This window comes from Prionailurus viverrinus, chromosome A2 (assembly GCF_022837055.1).
Source record: "Prionailurus viverrinus isolate Anna chromosome A2, UM_Priviv_1.0, whole genome shotgun sequence".
NCBI lineage: Eukaryota > Metazoa > Chordata > Mammalia > Carnivora > Felidae > Prionailurus > Prionailurus viverrinus.
The window spans coordinates 156504802-156526505 of NC_062562.1; the positions used below are offsets into that span (position 1 = coordinate 156504802).

General features: G+C 41.1%; 1 protein-coding gene across 5 annotated transcripts in view; it reads left to right on the forward strand.

Moving 5' to 3' along the window:
* AGK (acylglycerol kinase) overlaps positions 1-21704 on the forward strand; it is an 81529-nt gene that overhangs the window by 48822 nt on the left and 11003 nt on the right. For all 5 annotated transcript variants that reach the window (XM_047834573.1, XM_047834610.1, XM_047834583.1 and 2 more), the window contains exons 9-11: positions 3540-3609; positions 10684-10763; positions 17422-17479. In XM_047834573.1, coding sequence (XP_047690529.1) covers positions 3540-3609; positions 10684-10763; positions 17422-17479 — 208 coding nt within the window. The remainder of the gene's footprint in view (positions 1-3539; positions 3610-10683; positions 10764-17421; positions 17480-21704) is intronic.

Here is a 21704-nt window from a genome sequence, read left to right on the forward strand (position 1 = left end):
CAGTTGGTGCTGAAACAGTGAGCTAACCACATGCAAGAAAATGAACCATAACACATACTTCATAGTACATATAAAAATTAACATGAAATCGATCATAGGCATATATGTAAAGCCTAAAACTAACATTTCTAGAGGAAAATCTTTGTGATCTTGGTTAGGCAATGATTTCTTAGGACACAAAAAGCAGAAACCTTTAAAAAAAGATAAATTGGGCTTCAGGAAAATTTAAAACATCTGTCCCTTGAAAATAATTGTTAAGAAAATGAAAAATCAAGCCACAGATTGGGAAAAAAATTTTGCAAGATACATATCTGGTAAAGGACCAGTATCCAGAGTATACAAATAACTCTCACAATTCACTAATAAGAAAACAAACTCCCTTGTAGAAAGAAGGGCAAACCATTTGAATAGAGACTTCACCAAAGACATAGATGGCATTTGTCATTAGAGAAGTGCAAGTTAAATCCACTTTGAGACGCATCTATTAGAATGGCTTAAACAAGCCAAACAAACCTGACATCATCAAGTGCTGACATATACATAAGGCAACTGAAACTCTCATATTTCTGATGGAAATGCCAAGTGGTATAGCTACTATGGAAAACAGTCTGGCAGTTGCTTATAAAATTAAACCTGTGAGCCATAATTATAGGTGCTTACCCAAAAGAAATGAAGACATCTGTCAATACAAAAACCTATAGAGGAATGTTTATGGTAGCTTCATTGGTAACTGCCAAAAACTGGGAACAGTCCCAGCATCCATCAATTGGTGAATGGATAAACTGTGTACTTCCATACAACGGAATGCAACTCTGCAATAAAAGGAAATAGTCTTTAAATTCATCCAACAGCATGAGCCTCATACTCGTGCTAGGAGTTTTAAAAAGCTAGTGAAAAGGCTTCACACTTCTTATTTCAATTTGTAGGACATTCTGGAAAACAGAAAGCAGCCAGTAGTTGCCAGAAGCAGATGGTGGGGTGAGTGGGTTGGCCACAAAGGGCCATGAAGGAACTTTCTGAGATGCTGTAAATGTTCTGTATCTTGGTCATGGTGATGATTACATGACTGAAGGCATTTGTCAAAATTTGTAGAACCGTATAACTAAAAGCATGAAATTTGCTGTGTATAAATTATATCTCAATAAATCTAACTTCAAAAAAGAAGTTAAAATATTAAACTAATTCTTTTAAGCTTAGATAATTCTACTTGTGTGAATAAGTGCCTGGGTGGAAGTGTTAGTCGCTTCTCAGTTTGGTTGACATTGACCTGGACCTTCCTTGGCTCCTCTTTCTCATTGTTCTTTGTGATTATCTATTGACCCTTGTACCCCACCCTTGCAGGTCATTCATTTGGGACAATTTGAGTATCAGGCTAATAACTGTAATGTATTGAAACATATCAAATATATTTAAAGCTATGCATTCATAATGATACTAGGAAATAAAAATGAAAAAGTTACTGGTCCTTTTTAGAGGATACTAAGGATATCAACTTATTTTGAAAATTGGTGAAATTAACAACAAAAAAAAAAGCATTTATCGATTTTTCTCATATGACCTCAATTTTATGGCACCAAATTTTGGAGGAGGGAAAGTTTCTCTTTGTGGACCAGATAATAAATAAGAAGGAATAATAGAATTAAGAGGTCACCATTTTGCAACTCTCTGTTAACTAGTAAATTTAGCCATTGATTGTCAATAGTTGCTACTATCACACAAAAAAGAGGCAAACAGATTTCATGTACTTACTGATAGAAGTACACACCACTACCTCTGGAGTATTTTTGCCAAAAACTCCATGCTCAATCAGATTTTTAGGAACTACAGGGAATTGGGACATGTGTTAATATCATGGGAATGCAATCAGTAAAATCCAGATCCTCAGCAACACAGTAAGACAACCCATTTCTTTAATGAGTAGGGAAAAGGAGAGAGACTCCGTAGATTTGAAAAGACTTGACATATAAGCCAATTGCAATGTATAGATCTTATCTATTAGGCCCAGATTTGAACAAAGAAGCTGAAAAGAATATGAGTTAATTGGGGAAATTTTGACATTGACTAAATGTATGTTGATATAAAGGAATTATTTAAGTGTTTTAGATATAATAGCAATTTATGTTTTTTTTAAAGAACCTTTTTATCTTTTAGAGATACATAAAGAAATATCTGTGGATAAAGTGTTAAGATATCTGGGATTTGCTCTGATACAGATGGGGAGAAGTGGGTGGGAGGTGTATAAGGAAATAAGGTCGGCTGTGCATTGATAATTGTTGAGGCTGGATGAGGAATACACAGGAATCATGATACTATTCTCTGTACTTTTTTTTATATGCTTGGAATTTTATAGAATAAAATCATCCATCTAATATTGATTGCCTAGTATGCACCATGCACTAGGCTAGGTGTTAGGTTTTATATTGGTCAATAAGGGATGTAAATTATCGCCAACCTTGTGGAACTTTTAGTCTCCAGGTGGAGGCAGATGATAAAGACGTAAATAAAAAAATATGTATTATAAATTGTGATCTGTGAAGGAAAATGAACACAGTTCAGTGATAGAGAATTATAGGGAAGGGCCTAGAGGCTGCTTAGGGGAAGTGGTGACATCTCAGCCAAGATCTGAAGGGTGAGACTAGTGAGCCATGCAAAGGGACAGCGGATAAGTGACAGAAGGGGTGGACAGGCCGGGCTAGGAAAGTATTCAGTGTGGGTTTGCTTGTTCTTTCTGCTGCAAGAGAAAATATCTTATTGTCTGGCCACTTGTTGATTTAATATTTCTTTTGCTGACTGTCTTTTGTATCCTAATGTGTGTCTGACCTGGGATCTAATTAGAGTATGAACCTAGAACTACTTTCAAGCCTGGCATAGTTTCACATGCCCTGAACGGTTGCTGATAGTACAAGCTTTTTTTTTTACCTATAGACTTTTCAACTGACAATCAGAATATAGATAGGGACAGTCTTGTGTCCTTGAACAAAAGAATCAGCAATTAAAATTACATCCTTGTAATCCTGGAAAGTCAGAGGAATAGGTCTTGGGTTCTGGATTATATTTTGCTTAGATAACTCAAACCTGTCCTTTAGTTACCCTTTGGGTTAATAGAGTAAAAAGAAATAATGTTTTTTCAAGTGCTTGGGTTTCTTAGAATGAGTGAAAGATGCTGTTAATATTAACTATCCTATTTTCCAGTGATAGGAGTCAGACACATAGTAGAGAGTCAAATGTGAAATAAACAAATGACTGACACTTTGTATAAACTTCTCTTGGCCAAAGCCTTCTCTTTTGAGTCTGTATCAGAGCCTTTCACTATGTTTGTATTAGTAATTCTTTTATATTCACTTATTCTGCTATCTTGGAGTATTTTAAACAAATTTGTCTTTTCCCCGAACCTGTTAGTACTCTGGACAGGAGAGAGTGAGTGAGTGAGTGAGTGAGTGAGTGAGTGTGTGTGTGTGTGTGTGTGTGTGAGTGAGCGAGTGATGGGGGAAGTGCTGCTTGTTTTCCGCACGTGATCGTTTCCTCCCTTTGTCTTTTAGACATATTACAGATGCTACACTTGCCATTGTGAAAGGAGAGACCATTCCACTCGATGTCTTACAGATCAAGGTAAAGTCTGTTTTTCCCAGAGTTTGAAAAGTTAACAAAGTAGTGCACACATACATTTTAAAGAAATGAGCTGTAGTAGTTCAAATGAGGTTACAATGAAAACAATATTTTTCCATCCCAGGCATAACTCCCACAGAAAAATAACTTTACCTGTTTATTCTAGTTGTTATCATTAGTTAACATGCTCATGATACTCCTTTTTAAAATTGTGGTAAAAAACCCACAAAAGAAAAGTTACCATCATAACCTTTTTTACGTGTACACTTGATCATTAGTGTTCAGTATATAACATTGCCTTTGACTTACCGGTGTCAGACTTTCTCTCTTGACCTCTCCGTACCCTGTAAGAATTCCTCTATATCTCCTCTCAATATAGTTGTTACTATTTGTACTTCCTCCTCTGATTACCTTTGGACCATATAATTTCTCTATCTCATGTGGTTGTTTGGAATATTAGAAGAGCTAATTATACAAAGCATTGAGGACAGTGACTGGTTTCATCTGAACCTGTTTGCATGGTGGCCATCCCTCAGGCTTTGCTAAAGGTGAAACCTTTCTCATGTCACATCCGTCCTTTGGAATTCAAGTTACTTCGATGTCTTGCAGCCTCTCCTCTCTCTCTGATGAGCTCAGGAAAAATGATAGTTTGTAAATTATCTGGCTTTTTTTTTAGGGTGGAAACAATGTTCCACCCTAATGTTCAGTGGGAGCAGGACTTCCCATTTTTCTGTTGGGTTGTCTAACATTTTATCGATTTGTAGATGAACTTGTGAATTGTTTAAAAAAAAAAACTTCTGCTGGCTTTGCACACTCAAAGGGCTTAGAAGTAGTGACACTAAACAACAAAGAATGTACCTGGCCTTCAGATTTTGGTCTCTAGATAGTGTTCCATAATAAACATGACCAGGGCTCTGTGAAAAGATGGCTTCCAAAGGCAAGGCAAGAACAAAGCAAAGAGTTACTCAGACACTGATGGAGACAACAGGAAAAGACGTAGGAGGCTAGTCTGATGGTATCCTCCTGGCCAGTTTTGGGATAGTTTGAACATCAAAAAGAATAATCTGATGGATTATAATGCAATAAGTAAAAATGAAGAATCTATAAGCCTACAGTTTAATATTAGAGAATTTCCAGCTTGTAAACGTAGAAGACATGATAGTTATTATTTTGCAGTCACTAATGAAATAATTGATTCAAGTAGAGATCATTAGTGGATGCTCAAACCGCTGGATAAAAGGGTTGTTGGGGAACATATATCAACACAGTCTTAAAGCATCACAGGCTACTTAATGATTACAGAGGGAAAAGTGTACCTTTGCAGTAGAGAGATCTAGCATATACCACCTAGTGATCAAACTTAGCATCATCAGTTATGGGACAGATGGGCATTATCTGCCTTCTGATGTGATCTATCAAGAAGGATAAATCATCATGTATATAGTTTCTTGCTCAAAATGTTAAATTATCTGAATCTAACTGAAAATAATGAGAAAAAAGTCCATCAAATTGTGGGACCTTCTAAAAACAACAGTTGGTCTGGCCTCTTCAAAAATTTCAGTGTCATGAAACCCAAAAGAAGACGGTCTATTCAGGATTACAGAAGCTAAAGTAATAGAATTAAATCTGGCATAAAATCCTGGATTAGAAGAATGAAAAACAAGACCATAAAAGATACTATTGGAACGATCAGAGCTATTTAATAGGGACTGTATATTAGATATTCTATGTCAATTTAGATTTCTTGAGGGTGACAGCATTATGTTTATGTATGTCCTTGTTCTTAGGAGACGTGCTGAAATTTGAGGGGTGAGGGTCATGAAGTCTTCAGTGTATTTGAAAATGATTTAACAAAACTACAAAACACGTAGACAGATAAAGCTAATAGGGGACAATGTTTTGCCTGGTGAATGTAGGTGAAAGACGTAAATGGTGTTCATTGTACATTAAAGGATTTCTTGGTTTGACATTTTTCCGAAAGAAAAATTTTGGAGGGAAGAAGACCCAGTAGCTGTTCCCGATTCCTGTTTGGAATCCTCCCTTTAAGAAGAATTTAATTCCCAGGCACCTGGGTGGTTCGGTCGGCTAAGCATCTGACTTAGGCTCAGGTCATGATCTCACAATTAGTGGGTTCGAGCCCCACGTTGGGCTCTGTGCTGTCCATGCAGAGCCCAGTTCAGATCTTCTGTTGCCCTCCCTCTCTCTCTGCCCCTCTCCAACATTTGCACTGTCTGAAAAATAAACATTTAAAAAGAAAAGAATTTAATTCCTGGAACGAAGGATATTCTCACTGGGCAGTAGTTAAGTAACCATTCCTTCTTCATCAGATCTTCTCCCCTCTTTCCCCACAACAAAAGGACAGATTCCCGAGAAGGCTAAGCCATAAAGCCGAACAATTGTATGAACAGTGAGCCCTGTGTCCTTTACTGAGATTTGGTCTTAAAATGCACTGGCTACGTTCCGGTTGTCCTTCAGAGGCTCTGAACATTTTATATTCATTCAAGTTTCCTGATATCTCTGAAAGAATGTTCCACACTATGTCACAATTCCAAACTTGAGTCCTAAAATATTGGTGTTAATTATATAGCATTGGCCATATGCATATTTATGACTGGTGAACCCATGTACTTGCAGCCTGTTTTCCTTTCCTTTTCCTTTGTTCTTCTGCACTGATGTCTGGACTCCCCACCATGATGTCATTGATCGTGATAAAAGTGACTTAAGTTGTATTTTATTCTTTAGCGATAATAAATCTAAGTCATTCTCAACAAAATGCAAGAGTTGGGTGAAAGTCTAGCCTAGGAACGCACCACAGATTGGCATCTATGAAGATATTATCTTAAAATGTTGTTATTACCGAAGGAGGGGAGTCAGGCTGTATCTTATAATAACTAGGTAATTAACTGCTGCTTATAAATGTGTGAGGAGTAACACATTCCAGAGTAATCAGGATTTAATTGGAAATTGTTGACTGTGCTTGTATTTAAAAGTCTTCTCTCTGATTTTTTTCTTTTCTCCCAAATGTACTGATTTTGTGAATTGATGAAACCAACATCAAATTTGCCACAGGCTCTGTGTATTGATGACACAGCCCAGGAAGCAGAAAACTTTGAAAATTAATTCCTAGAAAACATAGTACAGCAGCCTCCTCTGTGGCTTCTGAGGCACTCGGCTAGAGCTGAATTTGTCTTCTCTTTCTTCCTTATTCCTAGAAATTGCTTTCAGAATATGGGGGCAGCATGATAGGTAAAGCCTGATACTGGATTCCTCTTCTTTAATAAAAACAAACCCAAACCCAATTAAACCTGTATAACTGAAGAGTCCCCAAAAATAGTCCTTGGAAGCTATAATAATGCTTTATATTTAGCTTTTTATAGTTTCTACTGAATGCTCACATCTCATTTGGATCTCCAGCTTAAGAAGACAAGATGTGTATTATTATCTTCGTTTGACAGTGAAAACAAAAAGTCAGCTGGTCATCTGACTAGTCACGCTGAAGACAGAAGTAGAGTCTAGATTTTCTGTTTTATAGTCCATTGCTTTTCAACTTGACGGCTTTGTCTAGGTGGTATCACTCTTGGCACGATCCTGTGATTTCCAAATGGCATTTTCCCATATAGACATCTACAAAGCCTGGTACTTAACTTCAAAGGCTTTAAAGACTTACAGAAGTCTTTCTAGTTCTTTCTTTTTGCTACTTCAGTTGGCTCATAGAATCTGCCAACCCAGAACCCAAAGAGGAGGATAGGGTTGCTGGTCGAAGTTAGAATCTGCCCCTTTCCCCTGTCATTCCTGGTTTCCTTTTTTTTTTTTTTTTTTTTTAGCCCTGACTGATCATTCTCTCAAGATGATGCTTAGGGCTGCTTCAGAGCTTCAGAATTCCTATTTTCTTCCTCTTCATCTAGAGTTCCTAAAATTCCTAGATTAGGTACCTATCTAGTTGACCAGAATTGTTTTCTTTTCACTGTTCCTTAAGCTTTTATTCCAGCCACCAGTAGGCCCTTTTCCCTTTGCAGAAGATCTATGACTTGGGACAACATATGTCCTTTGCTGTTAAGACCTGGTTGTGTGCCTGTTTTTATCTGTTTTTTTACTGACCCTTCCATCTGATCCTCAATTACCCAGACCTTCATCGGGTTAACATTCCAGTGGTAGTTTGTCTGTTGGCTTCTCCTCTGTCCACCTACCCTTATTTTTCTTGTGTACCCCAACAAGGACGAGTCCCTTCATTACTGACCCTCTGTCCTCTCCTGAATCCTGAGGGCCCTATGACCATCTGGCTGTTAGCTGGGCTTCTCTAGATCTTTCCACTCTCATTTCCTAGTGTCCAGAGTCATTCCTACCCCTTGCTAGGACATAGCACCCCAAATCAGTAGCACCTTGAAGTTACAAGGCTTTTTAGTTAATCTTCCCAGAATATTCCTAAAATCCTCCTCAATGAAGACAGAGAAAACATTTTTAGAGCACCAGTTGGGAAGTCTTCAATACTAAAACCAGGACATCGTGTTAGACTATGTGCTTTTGATCAGCCTTTCCCCAGGAGTATTAGTTACACAAAGTGCCTCCCAGGGAAGGGTTGCACAGTTAACAATTCAGGAAAACTATTCGTATTTCTCCCTCTGGAAGTTTATAATATACATTAACATATTAAAGACCCCAAGAAGAATTGTAGTGAACATAACTTGTTTCAAACCAACGAATTTTGGTATTTCTCAACTCCTTTCATCATGGAATCTGTACAGTTATCATTATTATTAGTTGTGACGCTTCCAAACCCCTTATGGAACAGTTGAGGGAAATAGTCCACTGCAGACTCACACAGTGTTGCTTCTCTTCCTCAGGTTAGACCTTTCTTCTCCCTTTTCTTTCTCTCCGTGCTTCTCTCTAACCTCCCTCAATCTAGACACCTTATTCTTTAAGATTTGTTTTGTTTTAAAATTTATGTTGTGTTTCCCTGACCACGTGTGTCCTTTGATCCCCTCACACACCACGTCCAGTCGCACCTGCTGTGCTTTCATAGCACTCGATGCATTTCTTGGTGGTGGGAACCTCCCGCATTGGATTGTTGTTGTCTGTGTCTGTCTACCCTCATTGTACCTTGAGCTCTTTGAGGGCAGGTTTTTTTTTTTTTTTTAATATAATTTATTGTCAAGTTGGCTAACATACAGTGTATACAGTGCGCTCTTGGTTTTGGGTTATGTTCCCATGATTCATTGCTTACAGTCAACACCTAGTGCTCATCCCAGCAAGTGCCCTCCTCAATGGAGAGCAGGTATTTTTATTACTACCCCCTAATGTATCATATTGTCAATGATAATTCCATGCGGAAAAAAAAAAGATGAGCTTTCCATCATCAGGATGGCTCAAAGTCCTGCTGTTTTGCACAATACCCACTTGGCACCTAGGGGACTAACATACCCCTCCTGTGCCAGGGGCCAAGGTGCCTCACCATGACCTCTGTGCTCCACCATCTCTGTCTAGTTCCCTTTTCCTTGCTTAACTGGTGCAGAGGGCGGAAAAGCAAATCTGCTGGAACAGACACACAAGCAAGGAATGCGAGGCCAGTATCTTTACTTCCAAGCTGCCCCTGTGAGTGTGTGATTTTCCTGGAAATCCCTCACTGGGTTTCAGTATCGTGGGATTGAGGGGGAAGCACGCCCTCCCCGAGGAGAACACTTGATACACTTGACCTAGACCAGCAATTTATGGTGTCCAGGATTCTCCTCCAGCTCCTAATCTTTGCTTGTACTGATGGCCTGGTGGAAATCGAGCTGGCTCTGCCCCCATTTAGCAAGTTCTATGGAGTTATGTCTAGCGTGTGGCTGCTCTGTTTAGAATGTGGGCATACTCTTGGGCTTTAGCTCTAATTCTGAGCTGTGGGAAAAGTCCCTTTTAGGATCTGGATCTTGTATATATTATATATATAGATATAGATAGATCAGGATCTATCTATATCTATATATTTATATATTTTTATATTCTAAGGAAGGTCCATTATAAAGTATAAACTCTTAAAGACAGTGACTCTATTGTGTATGTTTTCTATATAATGCTTAACTGGCAGATTAATTAGTAACTCACTGATGGTAATTGCAGTATTTTGCCATAAAGCATTGGGCTAAATCTGAATCACTTTCTTTTTTCTTAATTTGTTTTTGAGAGACGGAGACAGAGCATGAGTGGGGGAGGGACAGAGACAGGGGGAGACACAGAATCCAAAGCAGGCTCCAGGCTCTGAGCTGTCCGCACAGAGCCCAACGTGGGGCTCGAACCCACGCGAACTGTGAGATCATGACCTGAGCTGAAGGCGGGACACTTAACCGACTGAGCCACCCAGGTGCCCCAATCCGAATCACTTTTTATTCTGACTTGTTGTGACAGATATCTGGCTGTATTGTTAGATGCTCAGGTGAAACTTTCTAGAGTACCAGGATTCTGATCTTACTTAAGAACACTTGGACCTCTAAAGAGAATGCAGGCTGAAATGATCTTTGCCTTGGGCAAGTCTGAGAGAGAAGTACTTCTGGCTGACCCGACTTCTGATTGGCCAAAAAGCCAGCATAGTTAGGTACTTCTTTTACAGTCTGAAGTATGATAGTATGTTCCCTTGCCAGCAGATTCATGAGGCCTAATATATAAAAATTAATTTCATTTTACAGGATGGTTTATTCAGGTCCTTTTACTGAGTACTCAGTTAATTTCTGAGATTTTGAACACCCTTTTTATTTTTTTTTATTTATTTATTTTTAACGTTTATTTATTTTTGAGACAGAGAGAGACAGAGCATGAACGGGGGAGGGGCAGAGAGAGAGGGAGACACAGAATCTGAAACAGGCTCCAGGCTCTGAGCAGTCAGCACAGAGCCCGACGCGGGTCTCGAACGCACGGACCGCGAGATTGTGACCTGAGCCGAAGTCGGACGCTTAACCGACTGAGCCACCCAGGCGCCCCTTGAACACCCTTTTTAGAATTTGGTTTGAGGAAAACTAGGCTGTGAGCATTTGCTGGGTACTTAACTATAGAGAGTTCCAAGTTAACTGTAATCATTAATTTAAAATGAATGTATTTAACTTCCAGGGTGAAAAGGAAAAGCCAGTGTTTGCAGTGACCGGCCTTCGATGGGGATCCTTCAGAGACGCTGGCGTCAAAGTTAGCAAGTAAAGGATTACTATACTGCCGTGGGATGATTTTTTAAAAATCTTGTTTTGCTCCTGTCCTTGACATTTTGGTCTACAGTGATCTTCTAGGAAGAAATCCGGTGGGCCTGCCGGTTGAATTATGTGTGACTAATACAGGTAGAGGTTTGTATCTTCCACACAGAGCAGTTAGGGAAGGTTCGGTTCCCCGTCCCCCCCCCCAGCTTGGTATTGGAGTGGAGGAGATGTATCTCTGTCCCTGGAGGTCATATTTGAGGGCAGGTTAGGCTCATGCTACACAGAAGTTGCCTATCATCCTGCAGCCTGCTCAGCTGGGCACCAAGTGAAAGACAGTGCTGGAGCCCCAGCCTTATGGAGCTTTTACCGCCCTGGTCTCAAGACTGCCTGAGAGGTGTTTTGGGTTTTTTTCCCCCCTTTTAAAAAAAACTTTAATTGTTGTTAGTTAAAATGCAGTGCAGTATTGGTTTCAGCAGTAGAATTCAGTGATTCATCACTTACATGCAACACCCAGTGCTCATCCCAACAAGTGCCCTCCTTAGTATCCATCACCCATCTAGCCCATCCCCCACCCACCTCCCTCCATCAACCCTCCGTTCTCTGTATTTAAGAGTCTCTTAAGGTTTGCCTTCCTCTATTCTCTTTCGGCACCCCCTTCCCATATGTTCATCTGTTTTGTTTCTTAAATTCCACATATGAGTGAAATCATACGGTATGTGCCTTTCTCAGATTGACTTATTTTGCTTAGCTTAATACACTCTAGCTCCACCCATGTCACTGCAATGGCAAGATTTCATTCTTTTTTTTTTTTTTTAACGTTTTTATTTATTTTTGAGACAGAGACAGAGCATGAATGGGGGAGGGGCAGAGAGAGAGGGAGACACAGAATCGGAAGCAGGCTCCAGGCTCTGAGCCATCAGCCCAGAGCCCGACGCGGGGCTCGAACTCACGGACTGCGAGATTGTGACCTGAGCCGAAGTCGGACGCTCAACCGACTGAGCCACCCAGGCGCCCCAAGATTTCATTCTTTTTGATTGCCAAGTAACATTGAATTGTATATATATATCACATCTTTTTTTTTTTTTTATTACTTTATTTTTTGAAGGCAGAGAGAGACAGAGTGCCAGTAGGGGAGGGGCAGAGAGAGAGGGAGACACAGAATCTGAAGCAGGCTCCAGGCTCTGAGCTGTCAGCACAGAGCCCGATGCGGGGCCCAAACTCACAAACTGTGAGATCATGACCTGAGCTGAAGTCGGACGCTCAACTGACTGAGCCACCCAGGCTCCCCTATACCACATCTTCTTTATCCATTCATCAGTCAATGGATATTTGGACTCTTTCCATAGTTTGGCTATTGTTAATAATGCCGCTATAAACATTGGGGTGCCTGTGCCCCTTTGAATCAGCATTTTTGTATCCTTTGGGTAAATAATAGTGCAATTGCTGCATCATAGGAATAGTTCTATTTTTAGTTTCTTGAGGAACCTCCATACTGTTTTCCAGTGTGGCTGCACCAGTTTGCATTCCCACAACAGTGCAAGAGGGATCCCCTTTCTCCACATCCTCACCAACACCTGTTGTTTCTTGGGTTGTTAATTTTAGCCATTCTGACAGGTGTGAGGTGGTATCTCATTGTGGTTTTGATTTGTACTTCCCTGATGATGAGTGATGTTGAGCATCTTTTCACGTGTCTTTTAGCCATCTGGATGTCGTCTTTGAAAAGTGTCTATTCATGTCTTCTGCCCATATTTGTTTTTTTGCTGTTAAGTTTGATAAGTTCTGTATAGATTTTGGATGCTAACCCTTTATCTGATATGTCATTTGCAATTATCTTAGCCCATTCCATCAGTTTCCTTTTAGTTTTCTTGATTCTTTCCTTCACTGTGCAGAAGCTTTTTATCTTGATGAAGTCCCAATAGACCTGTTTGCTTTTCTTTCCCTTGCCTTCAGCCTTGTGTCTAGTAAGAAGAACCTTACACCTAAAGGACTAGAAAAGGAGCAGCAAATAAAGCCTAAAGCCAACAGAAGAAGGGAAATTATAAAGATTAGAGCAGAAATAAATAATATAGAAACAACAACAATAACAAAAAACAGTAGAAGAGATCAATGAAACTAAGAGTTGGTTCTTTGAAAGAGTAAACAAAATTGATTCATTTATCAAAAAGAAAAGAGAGAGGATTCAAATAGATAAAATCACAAATGAAAGAGGAGAGATCACAACCAACACCACAGAAATACAATTATAAGAGAATGCGATGAAACATTACGTGCCAACAAATTGGGCAATCTGGAAGAAATGGGCAAATTCCTAGAAGCTCACAACCTACCAAAACTGAAACAGGAAGAAATAGACAATTTGAACAGACCCATAACCAGCAAATAAATTGAATCAGTAATCAAAAATCTCCCAACAAACAAGAGTCCTGGGCCAGATGGCTTCCCAGGGAAATTCTACCAGACTTTTAAAGAAGAGTTAATACCTATTCCTCTCAAACCGTTGCAAAAAATAGAAATGGAAGGAACACTTCCAAACTCACTCTATGAAGCCAGAAGCCAGCATTACCTTGACTCCAAAATCAGACAAAGACCCCTAAAAAGGAGAATTGTAGGCCAATATCCCTAACATGGATACAGATATTCTCAATAATATATTAGCACATTGAATTCAATAGTACATTAAAAGAATTATCCACCATGACCAAGTGGAATTTATTCCTGAGCTGCAGGGCTGGTTCAATATTGGCAAATCAATCAACATGATACACCACATTAATAAAAAAAAGGATAAGAACCATATGATCCTGTTGATAGATGCAGAAAAAGCATTTGAGAAAATACAGCATCCATTCCTAATGAAAAGCCTCAACAAAGTAGGGATAGACGGAACATACCTCAACATTATAAAGGCCATATACGAAAGACCCACAGCTAATGTCATCCTCAGTGGGGAAGAACTAAGAGCCTTTTCCCTACAGTCAGGAACAGGACAAGGATGTCCACTTCCACCATGACTATTTAACATGGTACTGGAAGTCTTAGCCTCAGCAATCAGACAACAAAAAGAAATGAAAGGCATCCAAATCAGCAAGGAAGAAGTCAGACTTTCACTATCTGCAGATGACATGATAGTCTATGTAGAAAACCTGAAAGACTAGCAAAAAATTGCTAGAACTAATACATGAGTTCAGCAAAGTCTCCGGATACAAAATCGATGTGCAGAAATCTGTTGCATTTCTATACACCAATAACAAAGCAGGAGAAAAATCAAGGAATTGATCTCATTTGCAATGGCAGCAAAAACACTTAGATACCTGGGAATAAACCTAACTAAAGAGGTAAAAGTTCTGTACTCTGAAAACTATAGAACACTGATGAAAGACATTGAAGAGGACACAAAGAAATGGAAAAGCTTTCCGTGCTCATGGATTGGAAGAACAAACATTGTTAAAATATCTATACTATGCAAAGCAATCTACACATGTAATGCAGCCCCTGTCAAAATACCACCAGCATTTTTGTGTAGAGCCAGAACAAATGTAAGATTTGTATGGAACCACAAAAGGATAGCCAAAGCAATCCTGAAAAAAACAAAACTGGAGGCATCGCAATTCTGGATTTGAAGCTCTATCACAAAGCTGTAGTCATCAAGACAATGTGGTACTGGCACAAAAATGGGTACATAGATCAATGGAACAGAATAGAAGACCCAGAAATGGACCTACATCTGTATGGCCAACTAATCTTCGACAAAGCAAGAAAGAGTATCTGAGGAAAAATAGCCTCTTCAACAAATGGTGTTGGGAAAACCGGACCACTTTCTGAACACCATGCACAAAAATAAATGCAAAATGGATGGAAGACCTAAATGTGAGACAGGAAACCATCAAAATCCTAGAAGAGAACCCAGGCAGAAACCTCTTTGACCTCGGCCAGAGCAACTTCTTGAGATGTGTTCTTTTTGAAAACCTAGCTACACGACAGTGATACTTGGAAATTGAGAGAGTCAGGCGGATGCTGACTATGTATTTCTTGTATATTCTTGTAAATCTATCCACTGTATAACTCAAGCCTAGCAGATTGAGAGACTGCAGGCTGCCTATCTGAGAGGGAAGAAAGGTGGACGCCTGGTGGTGTTTGGAGCTGGAAGAAACAGACCCGTGGAGTCAGGGATGAGAAGCTGTCGCTGGCTTCCACAGAAATGGACTTATTTTTGCAAAGTTCATTGTGCTAAATGAAACTATTGGCTTGGAGAGAGGGTGTGCCGTGTTCTGTTAGAAGTGGAGGGTGGTGCAGGCAAAGGCTTCCTGAGGTGGCACCAAGGAGACACTGCGTGAGGTTTGGTCCATATCTGGTGGGTGGTGCCTTTTTTTTTTTAAACTTTCCTTAACATCGGGCTTACAGGTTTAGTGCAGTTTAAATGAGTTATGATCGATCTGACACATAGCTTTCATCAAGAAAAGTCTTTCCTCATAGGCTTTCCCACCACACTTTCTTTATGGAAATTTCTTGTACTTGTCTCACTTTTGTATCCTGCCGATGAAGTTCCTGAGAGTGGAATGTCAGGGATGGGTTGTATTACACTGAGCCCTGCAGTTGTTTAGCGTTTCACGTTGTTTTTATTTGCAAGATTGCCATGATTACCTTGACTGCACCAATCACCCTAGGTTTTATCTGTGATCTCGAATACCAGCAACTCCATCAAGAGGAATTGCTTAGTTTTCCCTGAAAGAGTCTGATGAGAACAAATGGCTTCCTGAAATGTGTTCATTGACAACTGAACACTAGCATAGGTCATAGGGATATCTCACATACTTGCCTGTATTTTGGTTGGTTTTGGAACAGTGACTTTAAAATTTTGGGTGGTGGTTTCTAACACCTCGAGTAGGACTCGAGTTGCTCCGTGTGCTGTGGAAGAAACAGTAGGCTTGCAAACCATGGTTTCCTAGCTGGCCATCAGGCTATGAGTGCATCTGAAGTTCTGCTATTGGTAGAGATGAGTGGAACTATGGATAGTGAGAAATAAACCGCCTTTCTCTCTCGCTAGCTGGGAAGAGAAGTCAATTATTACGTAAGCTTAAAAAAAATCAGATGATCAAGGCCCTCATTAGTAGCATCACAGTATTAACCTGGATAATAATTAGGATGGTTCCACATGGCTCATTGGAGCCTATCAAACCTCCTTATTCTGGCATTCAAGGCCCAACTTAATCTGTCATCAACTCTAATTCCATAGTTACATATCTTTACTTTTAAGTTTTTGCTCTGGGTGTTATTCTCAGTGGTTCCTGTGCCTTTGCTTCTCTTCTCGCCTAGAATGATTCCTTTCCCTCTTCCACGTATCTAAATCCAAACGATCCTTCTAAATCCCACACCTTTACTTTGCTCCGGAGCCATTCGTTACATAGGCGTGGCTGCTCTGACGATTTTCGGCCCTCAGTGATTTCTTATCCCTTCTTGACTCTCCTTACCAATAAACGGCGATGGGTTTATACCAATATATATATATATACATGGTCATTTATCATTTTCTGCTACTTTTTTGGGTTTTCTCAAATTATAAGCCTTCAAAGGCAGGAATTTTATACTCTGTATTTCTTCTGTTTGCTTCATATACATAGTAAGTGCTAAATAAATGCATATTGATCAGAATCAAATAGGGAGCACTTCAGATGTGCTGGTAGGGGCCAGAGAGGAAGAGGAATCTATTTTATGCCACTTTTCTAGTTTCCAGTAGTCATCTTTCTCTTTACACCAGGCTTTTATGTATTTAGCAATAGGAAGACCCTCTTCATTCCTAGATTTAACACTTGCCATTTTAAAGCTGTATAACACGAGTAATGTGAAGTTATGCTGATTTACAGATTTTAATTCTGAGTGTGTGTGTGTGTGTGTGTGTGTGTGTGTGTGTGTGAGAGAGAGAGAGAGAGAGAGAGAGAGAGAGAGAGAACATGGTATACAGGATACAGTCACTTAGCTTGTGAGTCACACACCAGATCACCTGGCATCTGCCTCTCATTGTGGCTTCATTGTCCTCCACTCATTGCACTTTTGAATGTAGACTCCACTACGTTCTCTGGTTGAAAGTGTACATTACACTGATACCTGGGAATTGAGAGAGTCAGGGAGTTGCTGATTATGTATTTCTTACAAATTGCAAGGATCTATATCCAGTGTATAACTAATTACACGCTGTTCGACGCGGCATTGAAATGCAGATTAAAAACTTAACTGCCTTACTTTTTTCTGCTAAAGCACAATCCCTAAGCCTCCAGAGCTCAGAGTAGAGTGTAATTCTTAGTACACCGCTCACACTAGGGGGCTTATGACTAGTGCTCCCCGTAGAGGCAGAAATCGAATGTAGTGTCCTTCATGAATGGTCTCTATCATGTTGATAGTTCCCTTAATTTTCTTTAAAAAATTTTTTTAAAAATCTTTATTTATTTGTGAGCGACAGAGTGTGAGTAGGGGAGGAGCAGAGAGAGAGGGAGACACAGAATCCAAAGCAGGCTCCAGGCTCTGAGATGTCAGCACAGAGCCCGACTTGGGGCCCGAACCGTGACATCATGACCTGAGCCGAAGTTGGATGCTCAACCAACTGAGCCACCCAGGTACCCCAGTTCTCTTAATTTTCTAATTAGATGTTTATCTTGATCTTTCTCAGGTACTGGTACCTTGGTCCTCTTAAAACCAAAGCGGCTCACTTCTTCAGTACTCTTAAGGTAAATGCAAATTACAGCATAGAAATTTGCCCTGTGTTATTGTGTTGTTAGTCTGTGATGTGTGTATTTGGATTTTGAAAAATCCCTTGCTACAGATACATACGACATGCTCCAATGCTGTAAAATGGGGGATATTTACATAGGTACGAATGCAGAAAGCATTCCTGTTAACTAAGCAGTCACCCCTCCTCTACCAGCTCATTCCCTCCATTACCAAACCCATACTTAATTTGTTGTTGATATTCCATTTCTTTTTGCCTATTTATTCACTCTTGCCAGACAAACCTGAAACAGAATGACCTATATCTCATCAGTGATTTGTAAGGGTATCTGTATTAGTATCTGGAAATGAATTGGAGATTTGTATCTGAATGTATGATTGTGCAGACTTGTGTATAATGAAGTCTGCTTCAGACAGTGCTAGCGAAATATGGGTAGTAGTTACTGTCTTGGACGGTACAAATAAAGAATATTTCCAACATTGGAGAATGTTCTATCGGGCAGTGCTGCTGCTATAGACTATACACTGAAAAATGTTGGCATAGAGAAAAGCTGAACAATGTGTATTAATGGAAATGCTAATAGAAAAGTCATCCTTATCTGCGGGTGATCTATTCAGCTTTTATGCAAATCAAAGCTCTAAACACAAAATTTGGCAGGTCAATCTGAAAATTGGCAGATGAAGTTTGTAGTGAAAACCTTGGTTCTAATGTTAATATTCAGAGTATGAAGTGTTTTTCTAACTATAAAAGTGATGTATGTCCATTGCAAAACATTTGGAAAACAAAGCTCCCTTCACCTTCTAAATAAATTCCCACTATGTTAAAGAAATGTAAAAACATGAAATCCCTAAAGTACTAGGGGTAACCAATTTACATGATTATGAAAACGAACTTGGAGGGCAATGTGTTTCTACACCAAAAGCAGACTGTAAAACGCAAAATGCATTGTTACTCTTGCTTAAGAGAATAATTTCAGTGGTGGAGTAGTAGGCGCATTTAGGAAGAATAGAGTGAGTACCTATTTAAGTTGTAGAGTAGGGAGAATGTGAACTGTTTCCACCATTTCTTTAGTGAACAGTTTTTTTTTTTTTTTTAAGTTTATTTTTGAGAGAGAGAGTGAGAGCAGGGAAGGGACAGAGAGAGAGGGAGACAGAATCCGAAGCAGGCTCCAGGCTCTGAGCTGTCGGCACAGAGCCTGATGTGGGGCTTGAACTCACGAACTGCAAGATCACGACCTGAGCTAAAGGCAGATGCTTAACCTACTGAGCCACCCAGGTGCCCATCGAACGGTTTTTAAAATTTTTTTTCAACGTTTTATTTATTTTTGGGACAGAGAGAGACAGAGCATGAACGGGGGAGGGGCAGAGAGAGAGAGGGAGACACAGAATCGGAAACAGGCTCCAGGCTCTGAGCCATCAGCCCAGAGCCCGACGCGGGGCTCGAACTCCCGGACCGCGAGATCGTGACCTGGCTGAAGTCGGACGCTTAACCGACTGCGCCACCCAGGCGCCCCCCATCGAACGGTTTTTAATATCTTTTGTGGCAAGCCCTGCTAATGCTTGGAATACAAAGTCAAATAAGGCCGGTTTCCTGCCCCCAAGAAGGAGAATGTGAAGGACAAGTAAATCCGTGGTTTGGCAAGTGCTGGGAGAGCATGGAAGGATGAGGTGGGAGCGGAGAGGAGGGGCACTCATATCTGACTCAGGGACAGCAGTCTTTTCAGAGCAGGGAACAGTTTTACTAAAGTTTGAAATCTGTACAGGATTAGATCAAGGGAATTTTGAGTGGAGGAGCCACTGTGGGATGGCCCTGTGCTGTCACGTGGCCAGTGCAATAGAATGGCAGGAAGGGGGTTTTGGGGGGTTGGGGAGGGGCCGGTCACGGCAGGTCTGAATGTGGGATCTAACTTACACCATTAAAGTGTTGGGGAGTTACTGAGTCCTAAGCAGGGGAGAGACATGAGCAGGTATGCATTTTAGAAAAATTACCTGTCAGCAGTGTAGACAAGAGATGGCAATGGGCGGTTAAGGCGAGGGCACCAGATCGAAGATTGTGGAAGTAAGTCAGGTGGGAGGGGATGAGGCCCACATAGGGTGAGAACAGTGCGTGTCGACAAGGAGGATAGATTACAGAGATACTGAGGTTGACCCCTCACAAGTGGGAAGGAGAGTATGGGACCCCCAGATTTCTGGTCTCAGGGACTAGTTGGCTACCTGAGTTTTCCATCAACATTGCCAATATTAGAGTAGGATCAAGTTTGTAAAGAGAAATGAAATGTTCAGTTTGGCATATACGGAGTGTAACCTCCCTGTGGTACAGGCCAGTGGAGACATAATTGTGACTTTGGTCTGAAGAGACCGGTGTAGACATCGTAAGTGTCTGAGTGCCATTGTGACTGTGGGTTGGATGAGGATGTGTGCAGGACAGATGGTCAGGGATACAAGGATGGCCCCAAGCAATGTAAGCATTTAAAGAGCCTCAAAGCTGCCTCCGGAGCCGGAACCTGGGGGGAGGGAAGTCCCCGGGAGGGGACACACGCACACTAGTGGGAGCCAGAGCCTCGTGAGGCAGCGGCACAGAGGCTAAATAAGGGCAGGAAAGTGTCCCCTGAGCTCGGCGGCCTCTGAAGTTCTGGTCTCCTCCTGAGTGGAGCTGCTGAGCCACATTGAAGCAAGTTAGGGAATAAATGGGAGGGGAAGAAGTGGACACAGGATTGGGCCACTCCTTCAGGAAGCCTGACTTTGACGGGAAGGAGATAGAAAAGGCAAAAACTAGTGAGAAATATGGGGCCGGTGGAGTGTTGTTTTTGATTGGAGAGAGAGCCGTGTCTTTATACCCTGAAACGAGAAAGGGAGACTAGGGACAGGTGAGGGGAGACACAAAGCGTGACTGAGGTGGCAAAATGCACGCGCAGGAAGGAGGGCGTGGGGCCCACGGACGGGCCTTGAACAGAGGAAGGGGAGCCCTTTTCCTTGAGACAGAAGAGAAATAAAGCAGAGGTCCAGGTGGAAACAGGTTTACAGAGTGTTCAGGCGGTTCTCACTGATGTCTCGATAGTCTCGCTGAAGCGTAGGGAGCAAAAGTGATCTGTTGAAAACGAGGTGGGTGGTAGTGGGAGGGGGGATTTGAAGAAAGATGAAAACAGGGAGGTTGAGAAGGATTATCAAATGGCATTGAGAACCTGAGACCAAGAATTGTGACACTCATGTGCCCCTTTCCCTGTATCAGTTCTTAGCTGGAGTGTTGTTTGCCCTTCTAATAACACTGAGCCATGATGTACAAGTTCAGAAACGTAGTGATAAGACTGATCCAGAATAGGGGCTTTTCAGGGCCCCTACTGTGGAACACCAAAGACATAAGAGAGCCAACAGTGATGGGAAAGGAGCGATTTGAAGTAATCAACTGTTAATTAGGTACTGAAGGAAATGGGGTCAGGGACAGGAATTCTCAATGTGATTAGAAATGTGGTGTGGTTAGGATCTTCAGGGCTCTAAAACTAACACCCCTGTCTTCCTCTTCTGAGTCTGAACCAGGTTATGAAAGCAAATGCAGGAACCAGGCAGAGGGAGATCAAAATACCAGCCTTATAAATGTCAGCAGGAGTAAAGGACACAGCTTAGATAATACGGTCACAATCAGATTTCCGAGTACTCCAAATTGAATTCATCCCCTTAAAACGTCTCCTTCAGGGCAGACTGCTGTAGGAAGCAGAGTCCCCAGGACGGCCGCTTTCAGAGAGAGAGAGAGAGTGAGAGAGAGAGAAACCAAAATTGTTACTCCTTTGTAATTCACTGCATGGAACTCTGAGAACAGGGAGGAGTGGTTCACCCTAAGAGGTATATTGAGCACAAAAGAATCAGTCAAAAGAAGAATACGGGGTGTGGTTAGAGAGTAGGATATCAAGGTTTTAGACTTCCATGGTGGAATAGTTCTGGGTAACAGGAACGACCAGGATGTGGCCATGGAAATGGGTGGCTTGGGGCGGGGATTAGAGATGATGTCAAGGACTGAGAGGCTAGGGTGTTGTTTTAATTATTCCTGTAGTCACTGATGAGGTGGGCTTGGGGTGTCAGGAAGTAGAAGACAAAAAAATCTAGAGTGTGAGAATGATGGACTTTGAAGCCTTGGGCTGGATCACGAGGCTGGCCGAAGCCACTCTGGCCTCTGTGTGGAGTACGATTCCAGAAGTGAAGAAGGTATTCGATGCAGCGGGACTGCATGCG